General features: G+C 40.3%; 1 protein-coding gene across 2 annotated transcripts in view; it reads left to right on the top strand.

Moving 5' to 3' along the window:
* LOC143022200 (kelch domain-containing protein 3) overlaps positions 1–23,254 on the top strand; it is a 36,992-nt gene extending 13,738 nt beyond the window's left edge. For both annotated transcript variants that reach the window (XM_076180300.1, XM_076180301.1), the window contains exons 4-9: positions 3,411–3,598; positions 3,935–4,151; positions 5,335–5,421; positions 5,991–6,099; positions 6,345–6,451; positions 9,748–23,254. In XM_076180300.1, the coding sequence (XP_076036415.1) occupies positions 3,411–3,598; positions 3,935–4,151; positions 5,335–5,421; positions 5,991–6,099; positions 6,345–6,451; positions 9,748–9,890 (851 nt within the window). In that variant the 3' untranslated portion in view covers positions 9,891–23,254. The remainder of the gene's footprint in view (positions 1–3,410; positions 3,599–3,934; positions 4,152–5,334; positions 5,422–5,990; positions 6,100–6,344; positions 6,452–9,747) is intronic.
* The last annotated feature ends 377 nt before the right edge of the window (positions 23,255–23,631 follow it).

The raw sequence follows: 23,631 nt of genomic DNA, 5'->3' as shown, positions 1-23,631 counted from the left end.
AAAAGCTTTCCCCACAGATTGGTTAATTTATGAAACATACTAGATGAAACAATGTGTGCAAAAACAATACAAGAATTTAAGAGCAAATTAGATATGGCAAGATACAGACAGGACACCACGAGTGTAGCTCCCCTTCCCATAAGATGCAACTAGGTAAATACACACACACATACATAGAGAGGACTTACTTAACTGGGATAAGAGGAACACAAGAGGACATGGAAAGAAAATAAAAAACATAGCTATAGAAGAGAAATGAAGAAAAACAGTTTTCCACATAGAGTTTTGGACAATTGGAACAAACTGGATAATGAAATAGTATGCGCAAAAACCATTCATGAGTTTAAAAGCAAACTAGACACTGCAAGATACAATGGCGGGACACCACGAGCATAGCTCCCCTTCCCGCAAAATACAACTAGGTAAATACATACATACCTGGACTTAGAGAAGTCATTTGATGTAGTACCTCACAGTCGAATTGTGTGGAAATCGAAGCATGTTGGAAGACTGAGACAAACTATTAGTATGGATTAAAGACTTTTTCAAGGAAAGGTACACGAGGACAGTAGTAAAGGACAAGATGTTAAGCTGGAGAGCAGTAACGAGTGGAGTACCACAAGGTTCAGTGCTTGTACCAATAATGTTTCTTGTCTATTTAAATGACACAAAGGAACAACAAGCTATGCCAACACATGTGCAGATGACTCAAAACTAGTGAGAAGAGTGAAAAATGAGGATGATAGTGGAATATTGCAAAAAGATCTAGATACTATTTTTACATGGACCCAAAAAATGGAAAATAGTTCTATACCAAAACATGCAAAGTACTGGAAATGGGCAATAGCAGCAAAAGGCCATACTTGAACTATTTCATGGTAAACAAACCCATTACAAAAGCAAAAGAGGAGAAAGACTTAGGAGTCTTGATAGACAACCTGTCACCCGACAGCATATCAGCAGGATTGTAGGGGAGATGTATGGGTTACTGCTGAAGATTGAAGTGGCATTTCATTACATGGATGAAGAGATGATGAAAAAAATCCTCAAACCCTGATATGTCCAAGATTGGAATATGTCTGTAGTATGGCCCCCACACAGTAAAGGATATAAACAAGATCGAGAGAATACAAAAGACATCAACCAAACCACTACACTGCATACCAGAACACCCACACACACCAAAAAACATTAAAACAACACCCAAAGACCTGTAGCACACACAGATACTCTCTTCTCTTCCTCCACAACCACCAAATACCAGCCTCCGGAAACATATTCATGATCTCACTCACCGCTCCATTAACACACTGAAAGACAACACACTGCTGCATGCCAGACCCCCTGATATCCACCCCACTGAATCCTCTCTCTCACGAAAGGACAGAGTCCACCTAGCCAGACTGCGGTGTGGCCACCACCCAGCACTTCTAAGCTACCAGAAGAGGCTGGATGACAGCATTGTGAACAGCTGCCCAGGATGTAACACTTCACCCCATACCATACAACACATAATGGAAGACTGCATTATACACAATCCTGCACGCAAACAACACAACATACACTCTATAAAGGATTTGTGGGAAAACCCAGTTTTGGCTGTGGCATTCCTTGGGGAGACGGGACTGCTCGGACAGACAGTCTAGGGAACGACAACTACATAGCAGAACACCCACACACACCAAGAAACATTAAAACAACACCCAAAGACCTGTATCACACACAGATATTCTCTTCTCTTCCTCCACAACCACCAAATACCAGCCTCCGGAAACATATTCATGATCTCACTCACCGCTCCATTGACACACTGAAAGACAACACACTGCTGCATGCCAGACCCCCTGATATCCACCCTACTGAATCCTCTCTCCCACGAAAGGACAGAGTTGACCTGGCCAGACTGCGGTGCAGCCACCACCCAGCACTTCTAAGCTACCAGAAGAGGCTGGATGACAGCATTGTGAACAGCTGCCCAGGATGTAACACATCACCCCATACCATACAACGCATAATGAAAGACTGCATTATACACAATCATGCACGCAAACAACACAACATACACTCTATAAAGGATTTGTGGGAAAACCCAGTTTCGGCTGTAGCATTCCTTGGGGAGACGGGACTGCTCAGATAGACAGTCTAGGGAACGACAACAACAACAACAACTACATAGCAGAACACCCACACACACCAAGAAACATTAAAACAACGCCTAAAGACCTTTATCACACACAGATATTCTCTTCTCTTCCTCCACAACCACCAAATACCAGCCTCCGGAAACATATTCATAATCATATCACTCGCTGCTCCATTAACACACTGAAAGACAACACACTGCTGCATGCCAGACCCCCTGATATCCACCCTACTGAATCCTCTCTCCCATGAAAGGACAGAGTCCACCTAGCCAGACTGCGGTGCAGCCACCACCCAGCACTTCTAAGCTACCAGAAGAGGCTGGATGACAGCATTGTGAACAGCTGCCCAGGATGTAACACATCACCCCATCCCATACAACACATAATGAAAGACTGCTTTATACACAATCATGCACGCAAACAACACAACATACACCCTATAAAGGATTTGTGGGAAAACCCAGTTTTGGCTGTGGCATTCCTTGGGGAGACAGGACTGCTCGGACAGACAGTCTAGGGAACGACAACAACAACAACAACAACCAAACTGGTCCCCAGCCTGGCAGATAAACCATACGAGGAGAGACTAAAAGTACTGGGTCTACCAACTTTGAAAGATCGAAGAGAAAGAGGTGACATGATTACAGTATTCAGGTCACTAAAGGGGGTAGATTGCATTGATAGAAGAGATCTGATTACAGATGGGAGGACTTTAAGTGGTCATGGAAGTAAATTAAGAAAGACCACATATTGAAAAAATGTGAAGAAATAGTTTTCCAAATAAATGTATAAATATGGAATAGCTTAGGTGACGGCCCAAACTCAAACAGTACAAGAGTTCAAATCTAGATATACATACATACCAAAGGCTTTTTCCCCCTACACGGGGGGTAGCCAAAAATCTAAATATGATAATTGGAAATCAAAGATGTAGATTAAGTTAAGACCGTACATGAATTTGAGTCTGTTAGAAAATTGGAGAATAGGAGACAGGACCCAATGAGAATTATTCATTTCCTATGTACTACAATTAGATAAATACATTCAGGTACATACACATGTACAAAGTCCACCATATGATCATAGACAGTAGTGAATCACTCCTAGACATGCAGATACATGTACACATACATGCACAGTAGTTGAGATTACACAGCAGCAAATCTATTTGTAAATTGAATATATATTCATTGATATATTATGTAAAATTGAAAAAAGTAAACTATAAACTTTAGTTTTGAGTCCTAACCAAGGTTTATTTGTCAGGTACGTACTTGTGGTCACTTCCCGAAGTCCACGGATCCATTCCAGAGGAACGAGACGGGCACTCGGCTTGTGTCATCAAGGATAGCATGTATATATTTGCAGGGTACTTGGAATATATGGAGTCTTATACACAGGATGTGCACGTGCTTAATATGAAATCCATGAAATGGGCCTATTTCAAAACTACAGTAAGTAGTAAATCTGTGTCTCTAGTTTTTATTTCTTGTATTCTTTAGCTGTCAAAAGTTTTATTTGTGTCTCTTGTAGCCATTATTGTTCAGTTAGGCCAGTTAGGCTTTCAGTATTTTTCTGGTGAAGTTTGTGATAAATGTGTTTGTGGATTTGAATCTAAGTTGATCTGGTAAGGTAGGTGTGTACGCTTTGGTTCTAACTAAAATCAGTCTTTCATTGGGTTTAGGTATGGTTTATACAAAGAAAAAGGGGACAAATATGAACAAGACATGTTGGATGCATTACCAGGTTCATGGATTCGTATATACTTATTTCCTTTTCTAATCTTACAGGGTAGAGCCCCTGTGTACAGAGATTTTCACACCGCAACTAGTTTCGATGGAATGATGTACGTCTGGGGTGGTCGGGAAGTACCACGGGGCCGATACGACACCGTGGCAAAGGAGGAGTACGGTAACAGCATGTATAAACTCGACACGACTACTCGACACTGGAGTATAGTAGATGTCGAAGGGCCTGTGCCTAGTGGAAGGAGATCCCATTCTGCGTGTAAGTGAAATTGGACGTAGCCTTTGAGAACCTCTTCACTACAATATTGTCACCCAAGCACTGGCTATTAGTAACGAAATACTAGGTCCTTTCCATGTCCTTTAGTCGTTGTGTCCCATTTCCATGTTTAAAGCTTCGCTTCCATCTTCAATGTCGAAAAATTCCATGAAATAATCTCGCCAGCGCTAACTAACACTTTTCTTTTCAACTAATAACTATCCATTTGCACCTTGTACCCTCTCCTCACTGCCCGACTTTTGACTATACAGTGTGTACCAAAAGGCTTCTTCCCCCTCACAAGGGACGAAGCCAGTCAAGGCATGCACATACCCACATTTGTTTCCCCTTTTGTACAACTCTTTACTTTCACTTTTTTCCAATATATATAATTATTATTATTATTATTGTATTTTTTTTTTTTTTTAATTTATTAAATAACTATTCCACCTTACATCTGTTCTTTCTCTCTTCTCTTCTCTCCTGTCTCAAATTCTCTGCTCTCTCTCCTCTCTCCTCTTTGCTCTCTCACTCTCTTTTCTCTCTCACTTTCTTCTCTCACTTTCTCTTCTCTCTCACTTTCTCTCTTTTCTCACTTTCTCTTTTCTCTCACTTTCTTCTCTCTCTTTGCTCTGTTTTCTCTGTTCCCCCCTCTCTCTCCCCCTCTCTCAACTGTTTCTTGTATGCACATCTCTTTTCTTCCACTACTACACTAAGAATATCAAGAGTTTGTGTAAATTATTGGCTCAGGATTCCCTGCCTAGAAACCCAATGATGCCATGACTTTCCCATAGTTCTCTCTGGGAAGAAGTCTTCAAATGTTGTCTGTGCCATATTAGAATGGAACTCTGTGACACCAGCTCATGGTAGAAGTAGAGGGGAAGCAGTCACCATTTGTTGGACCTCCCTGTATGAAAAGGTGGAGGTGATATAGAATTGATAGAGATTTAGAGCCACTTTGCCCTGCTACACTTGTTGGAGATAAGGTGTTGATTGAATTTGAAAATGCGTGGCAGGGAGATGGTTCCTTTTAACATGGCTCTCAGGGCAACCATATCCAGGTCGCCATAATTAGCCCTTCGAGAGACAAGTATTGAAGTAGGATATTAATGTATTCTAATGTAAAACTTGTCCAGATATACATATTTATATACTTCCTTTCCCTTTCTTCTCCCTCCAAAAACAGTTACTTACTACAGAAAAATTTACTTCTTTGGTGGATATAACAGCAAAGACAATGTCCATTTTGATGACCTCTACTCCTTTGATCCAGGTATGTACATAGATCAGTTCTTGGTGCTGCATGATGTTAAAAGAAAGTTTTGTCAACATGTTCACTTTGCATGGGCAAGCTGTAGGGTCTTGTAAAGGTAATAATGATGATAATTATAGTTATGGCCATGATTAGAAAGGAACTTTTGAATTAAGAAAGTGAAATGCTTAACCTGTTCCCCACTGTGCTACAACAGTTTCGGTAAGTGGCAATCACTAGATGCTGTTGGAAATTGAACTAGTCTTTGTACTCAAAAGACCTGTTCAGTGCTAAACAAGCCAAAGTGACATGCAAAGACAGTATTGACAAAACGACAGTAACAACGTTGTAGTTGTGTGATAAAAGTTTATTGTAGTTATTCTCCTTTACATATTGTTATACTATATAGACTGCTCTAAGTAATGCAAAATAACTATATTCCGTTGAAGGAATATGCTACAGCAAATGAACAGGTGTAGGATAAAATCTGTACAGTTGTATGATATTCAATGGAAGATTAAATTTAAGATGAGAGGACAGTCCTTTATTCACTACCTTGATATCCAATATTAATTTGAATTTTTATTTAGTTCTTAGACAGTGGAGAATTATAAAACCACATGGACAAGGTCCTTGTGCAAGACGGCGTCAAAGCTGCTGCATGGTGGGCGCTCGCATGTTCCTCTTTGGGGGCACAAGGTGAGTTTTAGGCCCATTTTTGGCAGACTACCATGACATTATTATGTAGAAAATGGTCCTATTTAATCCTTCTATGATATTAGTCTTGGTATTTTATAATTTCAAGTCTTGTGTAGATCTATATAACAAGGGGTTCTTCCCTCTTATAAGGGAGGTAGCCAAGTGACATTGATAGATGTTCATGTATTCATGTTCTACCACACTTTCTCGTAATGGTTTAATATTTGTATTTTTCTTTTCCGTAGTCCCCGTCCAAATATTGAGCTAGAGTTAACTGAAGAGGAATACTTTGCTGAGGACCTGACTGACAGAAGACTTATGGATCACAGTGACCTCCATGTACTAGATTTTGGTGAGTGCCTTTGCATTTGATGTAGGTGGGATAATTGACTTTCTGTTTCAGTATATTTGTGCAATGGATGACCTGTCATCCAGGAGGAGCCAAGAAAAGGAGGGAGGGGTGGTGAATGCGAGTGGATTATGTGGGGATGAAGTGGGTGGGAGTGGATTCATGCCTTTGGCTACCTCCCTTGTAAGGGGGGAAAAAGCCCTTGGTGTATGTGTGATTTTTATTGCAAATATGAGAGGATCATGACACCCAAGCACAACCTTCATGGTATAGTGAGGGGATGAAGAGGTGGTGGTTGCCATGTAAATGAAGTGTTGGGAGTAAACTACCTTAGGCATTTGGGCCATGCTCAACCTAACCTCATTGAGCATAACGTCACTTTACCTAACCTTACATAACATGGGGCTGAAATGGGTGGGAGTGGATTTATGCCTTTGACTTTGGCTACCTCCCTTGTGTCGGCATTGAATGAAACTAAGTTAAAAGGGAGGGGTGAGTTTGAGTTTGGGAGTATAGTTGGGAAGATATCTGAAGTGGAGAGAGGAGGGAGAGAAGGGGTGGCTATATTAGTAAGTGAAGAGATAGGTAAGTGTGTGTGGAGTGGAAGGAGTTTTAGTTAAGGTTAATGTGGATGAAGGTGAAACCGGGAAGGGAGATGTGGGTTTTTGTAAGTGCATATGGGCCTGGTAGTAAGAAGTGTAGAGGAAAGGGAGGCTTTTTGGATAGATTTAAACGAATGCATAGAAGGTTTAGGGAGAAATGTCAATTTAGTGGTATTGGGAGACCTTAATGCTAGGGTAGTTGAATCAATAGACGAAGTGATTGGGAAGTGTCGAGTTCCAGGAAAGAATCATAGTGGAGAGTTGATGGAAATGTGTCTAGAAAGAGTTGATGATGGCAAATACAGTGTTTAGGAAGAAAGTCGAGCATAAGTACACATGGGAGAGGGTGGTGGATGGAAGGGTGATAGAGCATTAATAGACTATATAGTGGTAACCAAGAGTACAATAGGAAGAGTTAACCACTTCCATATGGTGACGCCTACGTAGGCGGCATGAGGAGCAAGTGGGTACGCGATGATGCCGACGTCACCATCTTGATTGTATTTATTGTAGTCGTGCCTACGTAACTTCCATTCTCTCTAAACTGGCTTCATCATATTTTCTATGGTTATCAAAATTCACGGGTGAAAGAGAACGAACGATTGAGCACTGACTTTATGCACATCACGTCGGCAGCTAATGCTGCCAGACGTGCGATGTGCCCCGGAGTGAAGATGTTAAGGATGTACATGTTCTAAGAGGAAAGAGTGGGAGAATAACAGATAATTTTTTGGTGGAAAGTAAGTTGAGAGTGGAGGATAGAGAAAAGGGAAAAGGATAGAAGGTAGCGAGGTCCTTAATGTACATACATATACCAAAGGCTTTTTCCCCCTTACACGGGGTAGCCAAAAAGAAAGAGGCATAGAAATCACTCCCACCCATTTCGTTTCCCATATATTCCACTCCCCTCCACCCTCCTCCCTCCCTCCAATCTTGGATGACAGTCATCCTTGCATCATGTCCACTGCCCTGGTGCAGAAGCAGCCCTCTTATCTTAGCACCTCCTGGATGACGGGTCATCCCTGCACCTTGTCCACTGCCCTGGGTCAGAAGCAGTGTCACAAGACACAGTACATCCACAGCAAGGCTGCTTCATTAAATCGGCGACCCCCCTCTCCGTCCACCCTTGCATAAAAGGAGAAGATGGGGAGAAATACCTTTGGGCTGCGTCAAATTTTGCTCACACATACTACCTCATCCCCCATCCACCCGCCCATTCCACCTCATGCATCACAACATCATCCATATACAACCATTCTCCATTCACCCCTGTCTTCTGTCCTCTCCAGTCCTTCCTCAACAGACATTCCCCTCTTCCCCAAAGCCCCCTTCACCCCATCCATCCACCTCATCATAGGACGTCCCCTCATGTTCACTCCCACATCTGCCTTCCATACCTCTTTTACTAGTCTTTCTTCACTTATTCTTTCCATGTGTCCAGACCATCATAATTCCCTTTCATCAACCCTATCTCCCAACTCCTTTTCCACTCCTATCCTCCTCCTCAACTCCTCATTTCTCACTCTATCTAGCCTAGTAACCCCCATCATACTTCTCAGACACCTGATCTCAAACACATTCAAACTCCTTCTCTCTTCCTCTCTTATGTTCCATGTTTCTACCCCATACAATGCTGTTGGCACAATCACTCCTTCATACAGTCTCCTCTTAGCATCCATTCCCAAATGCCTATTCCTCATTACACTCTTCAATACACCAATTCTAAATGCACCCCATACTGGCAGTTTAGTATCAGATTTGTGTGCATATATGTAGGTATTGTACATGTAATGCTTTTTTAAAGGCCAAAATTTGTTTTGGAGAATGAGATGGATGGATGGGGTAAAAGGGGCATTGGGTGAAAGGGGAATGTATGTTGAGCTGGGATGGGAGAAGGTTAGATGTAGGTGTGAATGGATGATAAATTGTTTTAAGTGAGCATTGGACATGTTTCAGAGATCATGTGCCAACCAGGTAGATATAGAGGTTAATTGTTTTGAACTTTGGGATCACACAAAGAATCGTAACCCCAGACTTCAACAGGGTGACAATTCTTCATGTGGGCTATCCTAGGATGACTATTCACGTGGGCCATCCTAGGTTTACGATTCTTTAGTTGTACAAGTTGATGACAATAAGCATAACCTTCATTCAACCTAGCCTAACCTAATCTTTATTCCACTGTTGATATTCGGCACACTGGGGTGACAATTCATCAGGTTGGATCTCGTGGGGTGACTATTATTCATCTGGGCATCCTGGGGTGACAACAGCTGCCCAGGATGTAACACTTCACCCCATACCATACAACACATAATGGAAGACTGCATTATACACAATCATGCACGCAAACAACACAACATACACTCTATAAAGGATTTGTGGGAAAACCCAGTTTCGGCTGTAGCATTCCTTGGGGAGACGGGACTGCTCGGACAGACAGTCTAGGGAACGACAACAACAACAACTCTTCATGTGACCCGAACTTTGTTTTGCATGAATGATTCTTTGGTGGTCCAACTGGTAGAGATTGAACTCAGGAAGAATAGAGGAGTAAGAGAAGTTTTCAGTGAATCCAAGGAAAGGAAGAGGAAAGTGATGAAGAGAAACAAGTTTTAGATAGTTTTCAATCAGAAAATTTAGGAAATGTTGTATCTCCTAAAAGAAAATGTCTCCACTTTTTCTTTTTCTTTTCAGAGCCTTCTTTGAAGACCTTGTGCTTACTGAAAGTGGCTAAGTGGAAACTAGACACCTCTTGGCTTCCTGTGGACCTGCAGGCAACATTAAAGGTCATGACTTTAAATAATAACATATCTAAGCCTTTAAATCACACAGGTTAAGGCATTTGTATGTCCCAGGGAATGAGATATAACCAGGCACAGGACTAAATCATGTATTTATTGTTTATGTCATGGAGTTGTGGGGATTATACCAAATGCTTGTAAAAAAAAGTTTAAGTTGGACATATTTTATTTTATTTTGGGAGTAGCGAAATCAGAACATTTTTATGGATTCAGGTGAAAAGAAACTCTTAATAAGTTAAGATGATTAGCTTTATGATATGTACAGTTTTATGTTGATTTATATTATTTTCTTCTTCCCTTAACCCTCTTGCGCATGATAAATTGTCGATAGGTAGACAACTGAAAATGAATGTATCAAAGGAAAAGTTATGGTGGTATCCAGAAGTAAAAGGCACAAGGTTGATATATTATCCATCTATATACTAAGGTCTTTTACCCCCTTACAAGCGAGGTAGACAAGTCAAAGGCACACACCCATTCCACTCCTGTATACCATCCTGTTTTCCCTCTCATTTTAGTTTCTTATGGATGAAGGGTCATCCCCATCTCACGCTGAATGGCCTACTGACTCCGGCGCTTGGCCTTCAAGCCAAAAATTCCATAAATCAATCGATCATCCCCATCTCCAACCCACTACCTGGGTCGGAAATAATGGAGCAAGACAGTACATCCACAACATGGCTTTGCACTGAATGGCCTACAGGCTCCAGCGCTTGGCCTTCAAGCCAAAAATTCCATAAATCGATCAATCACAACATGGCTGCTTCACTTAATAAGCAAGTCCTCCTCAGTGCCCTGAGTAAAAGTATGGTTGTGGAGGCATTGAAAAGAACAATAGTTGACAAGTCTTGCACAGTAGGCTTGGGTGTGGAATGCATGAGATTTGTGTGGAGGAAGTGGAAATGAAATGCTTCAGGGCTTTGTATACTTATGAAAGATGGCAAAGTAGGAAATGAGATTGGGAGAGTAGAAAAGGACCTGAGGTAGGATAGTCATGTTATAACAATGGGTGGGAGTAGAGATCCTTAAAAGTTGCAAGAATTGGTTGTGCCAGGAATAAGATCAAGGAGTCGACTGAGGAAAAACTGGATGAACGAGGTGAATAAAGTCGTAATAGCTTGTGGTCAGGATTTTAAAACAAATGAAAATTTACATGCATGACAGAGTTATTACATATAAACCATAACAAGGGTGCAATTGAGATGGACTATTGTTATAGGGCTCAGTTGGAAAGAGGTGAAAGGAGCAGGTGTGTTGGGAACGAGATGGTTGGGAATTTTAATCTCCCATGCCTAGTTACCTTGCTCAAGTAACTCGTGGTTGGAAGGGGAAGATTCGACCTGTTAGTACCCAAATTAGTACCAATGAAGTGGCCTTGCTGTAGATGTGCTGCATCTTGCTGCACTGCTTCTGACCCAGGGCAATGGGTGAGATGCAAGGATGACCCATCATCCAGGAGGAGCCAAGAAAAGAGGGAGGGGTGGTGAGTGGGAGTGGAGAGGATGGGAGTAGAATTATGACTGGCTATCTGCCTTGTAAGGGGGAAAAGCCCTTGGTATAAGTATGTACGTAGCATCCATGATACACAGAAAAGTGAGCGTATTAACAATATTTTTAGTGCCGTTCCCTTCACAAATAATGTTTGATTCAATCATTGAGTGAAGTGTGTTGCATAAGATCAAGAAAAGTTTAATGATAGTAAATATCGTCTCTTAAGGATATGAAAGTATACAGCTCATTATTCTCTGAAACTTTTTCACTTAAGAATTTTCCTAGGCTGAGTTTGAGTGCCACATTCCAATAAGTGCAGAAATCTTTGCAGTCATGATTACATATCTGTGATACACACCTTATGAATTTTGTGATTACTATATATATGATACACACACAAATGCCCTGTGCCCGTTATAAGAAAGTGGGTGCTTCAAAGTAGACACCCGCGTTATGATTTGGTTTAACGTTACGAGCCCACCCCACCCACCCCCACCCCCTACCAGGAGCCTAGGATGGTGCCCCTTGTAGAAGACTTTGTAGCGTGGAATTTATTGAGCCTTGCCCTTGGTTCAACTCGCTGGTGGCAAGGCTCGAACAGCCATCACTTTAACCCACATCACTTTCTGGAGGTGAAAAAAAAAAGCAGTACTATTTCACATTTTAGCGAAGTGGCAATATTAAAAAAAATCACTGCTGTTTAGTTTTATTAAGTTAAGGGAAGTTGGTTAAAACATGGGTTAAGCCTGTTTACTTTAACCTGCTATTCACAACAGTCGTGTTCAGCTAAGAGGAACCCTCCACATGCAGGAAAAGGGTGGTTTGCGTATAATGTTCTCCAGGTTGGCTATTGGGAGGACACTTGTGACTCATCCATATAATAGGTGTTCCCAATCCTAGATAAATTTTGTTCCTATAAGTAAAATTAATTTTTGGGATTATTTTACCCATTCTTGCACTGCAGTATCAATTGATCCCTTGAACAAATTTGTGAATATGCATACAGTGCGTGAGAGGGTTAATATGTGAGAGTTGGCACTGGTTTATTTTGTGTACAAAGATGTAGAATATTAGTGACGTATTTCTGTGTTGGTGTATAAGACTTTTGACTCCTTCAGCATCATAATGTACCTTGTAGATTTTGTTCTAGCTAATACAATTGAATTTGTTCATTGTTGAGTGACCCGATTTAAAGGTCCCTTGGACCCTATTCAGGAAGGAGTGTGTCTCAGATAAGGAGTGTGTCTCGATCCTGAATAAACAAGTCTGGTAAATGCTAAAATACAATCTGTAAGTACTCTTATGTCATGTTGAAAGGTTATTATATTTGTTGTATGTATATGCTTTGTGTTGACTGCATTTTTTTCTTTATCAATTGACTCCAGTGAAAACTCTCACATATTTCTGAAATACATATTTTATTTTCAGCATTGCTAGTCCATGATGTATATTTGAATACAGATGTATTAATAGATTAAATCTGACTGACTACTTATCTGCCCCCTAAAACTTTGTATATCTTTTACTACTGCAAGCTATGCCCTTACAGTAAGAAAAAAAAATAAAAAAAATCTGCATAACTATACAACCATGTAGCAGAACAAAATGTATATTTATAATTTAGTTAACAAATGGGGTAGTTATGAGTTCACAGCATATGCTTTTGGTTTTGTTTATACGGTGTAGTAATATTATTTCCGAGGTTTGCTTTGTGGCATGCAATTCTTTTTTCCTTTCAATGTTTATTTTGAGTCGGGAATGTAATAGAGTGAGAAACAGAAACGAGGTGAGGAGGAGAGAGAGAATGGAAAAGGAGAAGACAGACAGGGCTGATGAAAGAGTGTTGGGATGTTTTGGACATGTTGAAAGAATGAGTGAAGGAAGATGTATAAAAGATCTGGAAGGCAGAAGTAGAGAGTGAAGTTGAGGGGACAACTGAGGATAAGATGGACGGATGGGGTGAAGGGGGTGCTGAGCAAGAGGGGAATGTCTGTTGAGCAAGAAAGGGAGAAGGTAGGAGATAGGGATGAATGAAGAATGTGTATGGATGATACTTTTATGCAAGGAAGGAAGGGTGGCGGATGAGGGGGTAGGGGTTGCTTATATTTGAATAATATTTTGAAGCAGCCTGAAGGGATATCTCACTGTTATCTCTTTTTCTACACGAGGAGACAGGGGGTCACTGAGTAAGTGAAGTGGCCTTGCTGTGGATGTACTGTGTCTTGCTGCATTGCATTTGACCCAGGTCAGTCGGCAGATGCAGGGATGACCTATCATCCATGAAGAGCTGAGATGGGAGGGATGGAAGGGAGTGAAGTAGGTCGGAATAGGTATGTGCTTCTGACTAAGCTACCTCCCTCATAAGGGGGAAAAAGCTTTAGGTATATAGATAGAATATTACTCCATGATAGGCAGAGGTAGGGGGTGTGAATTTGAGGGAATGACCGAGGATGAGATGAACAGAAGGGATGAAGGTGGCATTGAGCAAGAGGTGGAATGTCTGTTGAGCAAAGAATGGAGCAGGGAGAAGATAGTTATGAGTGGAGAATGACTGTGTATGGATGATACTGTTATGCAAGGGAGGAATGGGATAGGGTTGCTTATGTGTAAATGATATTTTGACACAGCCCAAATGGATCTCTCCCAGTCTTCTCTTTTTTTTAAAAACATAAGAGGATGGAAGGGATAGGGTCACCGATTAAGTGAAGTGACTTTGCTGTGAATGTGCTGCATTGCATCTGACCCAGGGCAGTGGACGGGATACAGGAATGACCCATCATTGATGAGGAGCTAAGATGAGAGGGAGGAGGGGAGTGGAATGGGTGGGAGTAGGTACCTGCTTTTGACTTGACTACCTCCCTGGTAAGGGGGGCAAAGCATCTTTGTATATAGATTAATAAGAAGATAATTGGTTGCATTAAGGGAGAACACGATGCGAGGCTGAGAGGTATGGGATATGTTGCCTAACTTCTCTTAGTGAGACAGCTATAATGCATCTACATCAGACCATTACATTTCTGTTTCTGGAGGCTTTTGGCTTGAGTCTTTCCCCTTTATAATGTTGAGCTTGCCATTGTTGACAGTCAAGCAATTGAAGTCCATGACTGATTGTGTGTTGTCAAGAAGCTCTCTTCAGCACATCTTTGAAGTGTAGTTTGGGGTATAGAACAAAGAGAAAAGGAATGTGGGAGTATGGGAAGAATAATGTTTCAAGGAGGAACGACTGTATGCAAAGATGGTTTGGGATTAGGAAGATGGGTGGGAATGGAATGAAAAGCAGTGAATGATAGTAAAGAGGTAAGGGCAGGGGGTTAGAAACTCATTAATCTTCCTTCTATTTTATCCCTTTGTAGATGAAAGGTCATCCCTGAACTCTGCCTCACTACTTAGGCCTAAGACAGTGCAATCTCTAGATGATTGAAAGTATTTAGTCCTTGAGATTTTATCATTTATTCATCAAATTTTCAGTCATACGAAGTGTGCTAGTGGTCACTAGAGGCAACCATGGTGTAATTGGTAAGCATGTATGCCTGAACAGTGGGAGGTCTTGGGTTCAAATCCTGGGCAGTGTCAGATTTTCAATGATGCTCCCTGTCACATGGTGCAGTGAATAGGATCTCCACAAGGGGTGCACATTTCTGGACTGGCAGGGCCCAAGGAAGGGAGATGTGTGAGTGGTCACTAGAGGTGACAGTGATGTAATCAGTAAGCATGCCTGCCTGAACAGTGGGAGGTCCTGGGTTCGAATCTCGGGCAATGCCAGCTTTTCAGTGACACTACCTGTCACATGGCACAGTGAGTAGGATCCTGCAATGGTGCACATTCCTGGACTGACAGGGCCCAAGGAAGGGAGATGTGCAAGTGGTCACTAGAGGTGACCGTGATGTAATCATCATGCCTGCCTGAACAGTGGGAGGTCCTAGGTTCGATTCCCAGGCAGTGCCAGCTTTTCAGTGACACTCCCTATCACACAAGAAAGGTATACACCAATGGCCTTTGCCCCCATGTAAGGGAATGGCAGTCAAACGTGCCTTGATACCTCGTGTGGGGGGAAGTGTAGTAAATATTTAGTAAAGCTTTTCAGACCTAAAAAATTTCCTGCAATTCTTATAGGAATAAAAGAGATAGTTGTCAACAGATGTGTGTAAGATAGTCCTGGAAAGTAATATGAAATTGTGGAAATAGTTGGTCTGAATTTAGCTTAGCTTGAATGTATTTTGTTTTATTTTTATTATATTTTATTTTATTATTGTTATTATTATTATTATTATTTTTTTTTTTAGCATTTCGAAGGCAGTTGTCATGATGCCTTTTTCATCAATTGGTCTTTCTTGTATTTCAAGTAAATCTTGTCTGTGATCATTTAACCATCAGTATCATCAATTTTATTGTCCATAATACATGTCACAAAAGATTACCCAGATACATGAGAAATCATAATATAAATGTTATGTTCAGTACGAGGTCAATTTTTATGGTACCAAATCTGTCATTGCTTCAAGTTTCACTAAATTCCTGCAGCCCTGTAGTGGCTGGTAGTGGAACCTCCCACTGATCTCTCGGTGAAGAAAGTTGGACTGTTGTTGGTGTTGTATTAATGTGGGACTGAGTCTCTGTCATAGACTGAAAGTTGTAGGTAGAGGACAGCAGTTGCTGGTTGAGTTTCATGTATGAAAATGTGTAAGAAATACAGCCCAAGTTGATAGAGATCTTGGGGCCTAGTGTCGAGACAGTGTCGGCCCCTAAGGACTGAACTTCCTAATGGAGGCGAGGGAGTTGATGGATTTCGAAAGTCTTGCAGGACCTCCACGTGCAGGTACCCATCATTAATCCCTTCATGGGGGTATATTAATATAGAATAAACTAGTGTGATATTTGTCTAACTTGCTTTTAGACTGGGAATCGACCTCTGAATTTGGTGACTTGATCAGTGTGCAGGATACAGGAATAGAACGTGTTAATGAACTGACCATATTACTACTTGCTGATTTTTTTTTTTTTTTCATCCTCGTTAAATCTCATCGGAGAAGTGTCTTTTCATATGTGTGAAATTATTTGGCATGTGCCAAAATAAATTTGGGATGTATAGTACATTACTAAAGGACTTTTTTCTGTTATGTTAAATGCATGCAAACTATTCTACTTAGGGTGTTGTTATTTCTTAGTACATTTCTTTGTAAATGCCTCATCATGGTAATATACTTTAAATTTTAATTTGTCTTGATTAAAGTGAACATTGGCTGAATGTAATCTTAAAATAAGCAATGGTCAGATGTTTACTAGAACTGAATCTGTAAAACAAGATTTATTGCTGAAGGCAATAAAACACTTGGTTATAGAGTAGTGGATAGTCACATTACTCCTAATATCGTCAAAGGCCACATTCATTAAATAGCATTGTTTCCTATATGATAAAGTTGTGCTGTCTCATGACTCGTACTCCACTTTTTCTAACATTGTCACTTTCATTCACTTAGTATATCACTCTACAATCCATAGATACACCATCTTTAGGGTACAATTGTGCTTTTAACCAAAATTGTTTAACTGCTAATTCTTTAAAAAAAAAAAAAAAAGTGGGCAAAATCAAATGTATAAATATTTGTACTCGTGCAAGCTACATTTTTCCTTAATTAAATGCAGTAAGATTTCACATCAATAGCATCTTTGTACTTAAATATATAACATGCATTGAAAATTAATTTCAAGATGGTTGATAGCTTTTGGGTCTCTTTTCATTTTTATATATATATAAATATTATATAATATACATATATTATTATTATTAATTTATTTATTTGTTTTTTTAATTTATTTATTTATTTTATTTTATTTTTTGGGGGGTGGAAGGAAAAAAGTGGCATAAATTTGTACCTGCACATTGGTTAGTAGTCAGATGCATTAACCTGTTCTAAATGTGTAGGACTAGGTATTATTGTAAAAATCCAACTACTTTTACTCAGTCTTGCAAATTCTTTGCCCAACCTACACCAGAAATCAAAAGATGGGCACTACTGTAGATGGTATTGGATTTGAAATGACTATAGTTTACTTAATCATGCTTTCAAAACTAGCAACACTGTGTTTGTCTTTGTTTTAATAACTGATTTTTATTTTTTTTTTTTTTTTTTTTTTTTTTTTTCCTTTCTCTGTAACTTACGATTACCATCAACATTAAGCCCGTTGACCTGACGACACCCATTTTTAGATTTTACCTAGCCAAGGGTAAGACCCCCGGGCTGAAAGGGTTGTGTGTAATCATGAAGGTCTTTTCCTCAACAGAACAAAACCACACAGTGGCAGCCATATCAAATTATTTTAGCAGCCACAGCAGATGTATTAATCTAGACTGGTTTGTGCTTTTAGCAATATCCCTCCTCCCACTCCTAAAGGCCCATTCAGACAGTCAAGCATGGCTTCACGGGTACTGCCCGCAAACAAGCAAGTCCCACAGGCACAGCTGTAGTGTTGTCCACACAGTGCCGAGCTGGCCCAGCCATAGCTTGTGGTTGTTCAGCCAGGACCTGCAGATTGTGGGCGGTACGATGACTACCATTATGGTGGCCAATAAAGTTCTATTAAATGTAGAATGTGAGGTCTCAACCATTGATCCACAGCAGGAACAAAGACGGACGTGTCCGTCAAACGCTAAAGTGAACAATGACGACCACTGTCCCATGCCTCACGGGCAGGGTCTGATGCTTTCGCTAAACCACCAACTCAGGCACTTTGCTCGTGTTTTAACGGGCAAAGTGCTCAATTGTGCACGCGGGCAATGTTTGATTGTCTGGACGGGCCTTAAGTGAACCGGACTGATATTTAGACTACATTTGCTAGATGGGTTATTCTGACTTCCTGTCTGTTACAGTGTCTTGTTGCATAGGTTAGGATGATGGTACAGTTAGTGGATTATGGTTTGATGTGTTAAAAGTTTGTTTGTTTTTCCACCCCCTTCATAACTACAATGTACTGTAGAGATTATGGCAAATGTCTGACTTTATTCAACTGGGAATTAGAACCAGGCCAGAATAGTCTGTTGGTCAACACTCGGGTCAAGCTGAAGTTCACCCCTCGCCTAAATGGCCTACATTTGGCAGTACAAAATCCATTTTGATTATCACAGTACTAAAGGGGTTGAAGAACTGATTATTTCTTTCACCTCTCGAGTACATTGCTCGATCTGTAAGTCTCTTGAGCCTTCTCTCTTCAACTTTAATTCTCTTCTGTTTCATATCCAGCCTTGAATACAACTAATTTTCATCTATTCCAGACTAGTCTGTCTCCCAACTATGTAACTGTTCCCAGAGTTTATTTTTGTAAGACTCCTTACAAAGATGTTTAACCAGTACAGTAATCCAAACTTGCCTTAATCAGATACACCATCCTCGAGGGGGGTTACGTGCAAAAGTAGACGAGGCTGGTGTTTGTCAAAGGCTCTCTGAAGCTGGGTTGACATGAACCATAGCTAGTGGGATTATTGCTGCATCAGCTATACTGTAGCCCACAGTTCTGTTTGGTTTGATATATACACGTGTGTATACATGATGGTTGTGAGTACCTTTTATCTGCCCTTTCACTCACTTCAGACGGATGCCAATCCTTTTGCTAAGTGAAGTAAATTCATTGATAGATTGAGTGTTGTATTCATTTTCAGATATGTGTCAGGGTGGTTGAACATTTAGATGTTGGAAGAGTGATTCATACCCAGGGCATTTAGGATCTTAGAATTAATATGGGTTGCATTAAATAAAGAAGAATAAAAAAGAAAACACACACACACACACACACGTCATACAAGAATTTAAGAAACTAGATATTGTGAGATACAAAGATGGGTCACCATTAGCATAGCTCTCTATCCCGTATAATAGAACTAGGTAAATACACACGCACACACACATGCACACAGTCACTTTGATAAGACCAAGATTGGAATATGCAGCGACAACATGGTCACCAAGTACAGAAAAATGTATAACAAAACTTGAAAGAATACAAAGAGCAATTACAATATTGGCACCAACACTCTCAGAACTATCATATGAAGAGAGACTAGCTAAATTTGAGCTACAGACATTAGAGCAAAGAAGAGAGAGAGGAGACTTGATAACTATTTATAGAATCATGAAAGGCATAGAAACTATTGATAGAGAGGATCTAATAAAATGGGATAGTGGAAATACAAGAGGACACAGAAAGAAAATCAAGAAAGACAGTTATAGAAGAGACCTGAAAAAGAACAGCTTTCCCCACAGAGTAATAGACATTTGGAACAAATTAGATGAGAAAGTGGTGTGTGCAAAAACAAGACATGATTTTAAAAACAGTCTAGATAAAATGAGATATGAAGACAGGACACCACGAGCATAGCTCCCCTTCTTGTAAAATACAACTAGGTAAATACAGGGGAAAAAATTCTACTTGGGAAGAAATGATAAGTGGAGTCCCACAGGGTTCAGTACTGGCTCCAATAATGTTTGCTATATATGTAAATGACATGGATGAAGGTGTAGAATGTTACATGAACTTTGCAGATGACACAAAACTACTAAAAGTATGGAAAAAGGTGAATTGCTAGAAATCTGAACAAGGTCTGCAAATGGAGTTGAAGACAGAAGTGGACTTCAACATTAAGAATTTGGAAAAAGTAAAAAAAGAATATCTGGACAATATAAAATAGATGCAAAGGAAATAGTTGGTTCTGAAAAGGACCTAGGAGTAATCACCAAAGACATGTCCCCAGACAAGCAGATAAACAATAGTCTGAGAAACTTGCATTTTAAGATCAATAAAGGTAACTCGAATATGCAGCGACACTATGGACACCCAGTACAAAAAAGAATACAAGGAAATAGTCCAAAGAGCAACGACAAAGATGGCCCCAACACTTTCAAAACTGACTTATGAACAAAGATTGTCTAAACTGGAACTATCAACCCTGGAACAAAGAAGAGAAAGAGGTGATCTGTTGACCATGTACAAAATTATGAAAGGCATGGAAGTCCTTGATAGAGAAGACTTGTTATATTGGGATAGAAGAAAAACAAGGGGACATGAAGAACTCGAAGGATAGTTATAGAAGAAATCTAAAAAAAATAATAATAACACAGTTGTGGACATCTGGAACAAATTGGACAAAACAATAGTGTTTGCAAACATCATACATGAATTTAAGAACAAACTAGACGTTACGAGATACAAAAACGGGTCACCACGAGCATAGCTCCCTTTCCCGTATAATACAACTAGGTAAATACACACATGCAGTTTCAGCTGTACATGAATTTGAGGCTAGGCATGATATAATTGGAGTATAATTGGTGATTAAAGAGTCCTAAGCATTGCTACAATTGGGTAAATACATGTGTGTACACACACACTGCAGAAGATTAAAGTGGTGTTCCATTATATGGATGGAGAGATGATAAAAAAACTCGTCAAATCCCTGATACGACCAATAACATGGTCCCCACACAGTGAAAGATGCAAGCAATCTTGAGAGAATACAAAGGGCAGCAACCAAACTTGTCCCCACCCTGGCAGACAAAACATATGAAGAGAGACCAAAACCAATGGGTCTACCAACTTTGAAAGATCGAAGAGAAAGAGGTGACATGATTACAGTATTCAGGTCACTATTGTATTGATAGAAGAGATCTTATTAAAGATAGGAGGGATTTAAGAGGTCATGGAAGTAAAGTGAGAGACCACATGTCAAAAGGATATGAAGAAATAGTTTTCCATATAGATGTATAAATGTGCAATAACTTAGAAAGTGATATAGCCCAAGCTCAGACAATACAGGAGTTCAAATCTAAATATATTAATTGGAAATCAAAGATATAGATTAAGTTGGAACTCTACATGAATTTGAGTATAGTTACGTTAGAAAATTAGAGAATAGGGGATGGGACCCAATGAGCGTTGCTCCTTTCCTGTATACTACAATTAAGTACACAACACACACTCTTGACAGTACAGTGGTAGCGTTCGCAACTGATAACCCAGCGGTTCGAGTTTGAATCCCACCCAGGGCTGAAATAATTTCAGTATAGCTGTGCTGCGAATCATAACTCCAACTCTCGTGGGTGGGAGTTGGGGGTTCTCTTCTGGGAGGGTAATAGCTGTTTATCATGAGTCCAACACATGATCCAAGACCATGGTGAATCATACACACATGTACACATATACAAGTGTCTCAGCCCATACACTATCACAAACTGATTTGCTACATTTCATTCTTATCTCATCCATTTCACTCCTTCCTGCTCTAAACATACAAAAATAGCACCACATTGGTAGTTCATTCCTGATGTGACCTCATCCAGTGATAGTCTGTCTTGTAATGCTTACCTATGTTAATTTGTAAAGGGTTCATACATGTTTGCCTGGTGGTAGTTTTTAGCACTGTTCAGTTGTGAGCAATCTTTTATTTAGTCTTCAACTCGAGATCACCTAGGCCTGACCATTCTTTATAGAGACACAAGTGGCAAAATTCCCTGCCTAGCTATGGGTCTGTATTGTATAATGTGTTTGTGGCTTATTGTATATTTTCTCTGGTCATAGCTAGACTTGTTGCGCAGTGATGTATAAGTGCTTAACTGCTCACACATTTTCCCTTGGCCAATGGACTGGTTCTTGGTGTAATACCACTCCAGTGTATCGTTGATCAGGTTCCAAAGTGACCATGTAGGGGAATTGAGAAAAGTACTGGTGTCTACGAAGATTTGAAAAAGAAAAAATGAATAGATGAAATCACATTTATATAAAATTACAATATCAAAGCTTCACTCTTTTAACAACAGACTTCAATTGCCCCAGCTGCAACTTCCGCTCAGAAGGTATAGAACACCATATTGCCCCTGTCACCCCTTCCAAACAGGAATGCTAGATATTCTTACAGAGTGACTTATGGGCTTAACCAGTGGGAAATGCTAGTTTCCTGGTGTCGGTGGATCTTTCACTGGAGGAAATAATAATAATTGTTGCCTTGAGTTTTGCTGACTGAAAACCTGCAACCCAGCACTAGCCCTCAGCCCCTCCCAAAGATGTATTGCAAGAAACCTCGTACAATTGTCTGTTGTACAGATGTGGAACTATTTTCCTGTCGCCAATTGACAGGAGGAGGAAAAGGGGAGTAATCATCTCTTGTCAGCTCTCCTTATGCGAAAGTGGAAGAAATGGAGTGCATCGAGATCTTTGGCCCAGGTCAGAAGTAGGGTCAGTCCACCTTGAGGCTGCACAAGTAGACGGAAGTGGAGGGGTCTTCGAAAAAGGGTAGCAGGGTGACAATTGTCATCCGTCGTGCAGGATCACCATTAGGACCCATCGTTGGTCCCTTGCACAAGAGAGAACAGGGGTAATTGATTTATTTATTATAATATGAAATGAAATTGTCTGTATGGATGTTGAACAGGTTTTAAAACAAGTTTAGTATCTTTCCAAAAGTTTTTTAACTTAAATCTGTATGGTATTTGAGTACTCCTGCAACACGCACTATGAAAGTCGGATAAAGGTGTCAACAGGTTGTACGTTATAATCCCTTTCTATGCTGCTATGTTATCTAGCACGGATAATTGACATTTTCTATCAGTTCATCCTTTGAACTGCAAATTGCCATGACTCCACGTCACTAAGTTGCCATGGTATGGGATAAAGAACCATATTTCCACGTCCTTTGTTCGTATCCCCATTGTTTATGAATTATATCATGATGTACATGTAAAAAAAAAAAAGGTCCTTGTTCTTGTTTGTGTGCAAATGAAACAAGATGTACTTAAGTTAAGAGAAAAGTATTAATGTAAATCCATGTTCATCATGTTTGTGTTTACTTTGATGTTATCTGCCCAAGAGGGTAGGTTTAGTCGCATACTGGGTCTTTATGAAGCCTGGAAATATATATTTTTCTTTAACATTTTCTTTTATTTATTGACTGACCTTAAGAACCAAATTTGTTTATCAGAAAATATATTGAAATTTGTTTGGATTTCTTCTTCCAAGGTAACTGGCCTTATCCAGACAATGACAAAATCTAGTACTTGTGACTTGTGGTTACCTAGTACCTATCAGGTTATCAGGTGAGGCGGCTGTCCTACTGGTACCTTGTAACCCAGTACTACCTGACGCAGGGCCGTGGTTACACCGAGGTGGCCCCTTTTGACACACAGAAGCAAATCGGCAGGGCCGACTGACTTGAATCTGTGGGTTATGCACACCCTGAGTCGAACAACTACCACGTGGTCCACAGCTGTCATCCTCAAGTGTGAAGATGGTGGGTGCGTGTACT

The sequence above is a fragment of the Oratosquilla oratoria genome, chromosome 44 (genome assembly GCF_046742065.1).
Source record: "Oratosquilla oratoria isolate Oo_2021 chromosome 44, ASM4674206v1, whole genome shotgun sequence".
NCBI classification, from domain to species: domain Eukaryota; kingdom Metazoa; phylum Arthropoda; class Malacostraca; order Stomatopoda; family Squillidae; genus Oratosquilla; species Oratosquilla oratoria.
This window is presented reverse-complemented; position numbering and strand designations above follow the sequence as displayed.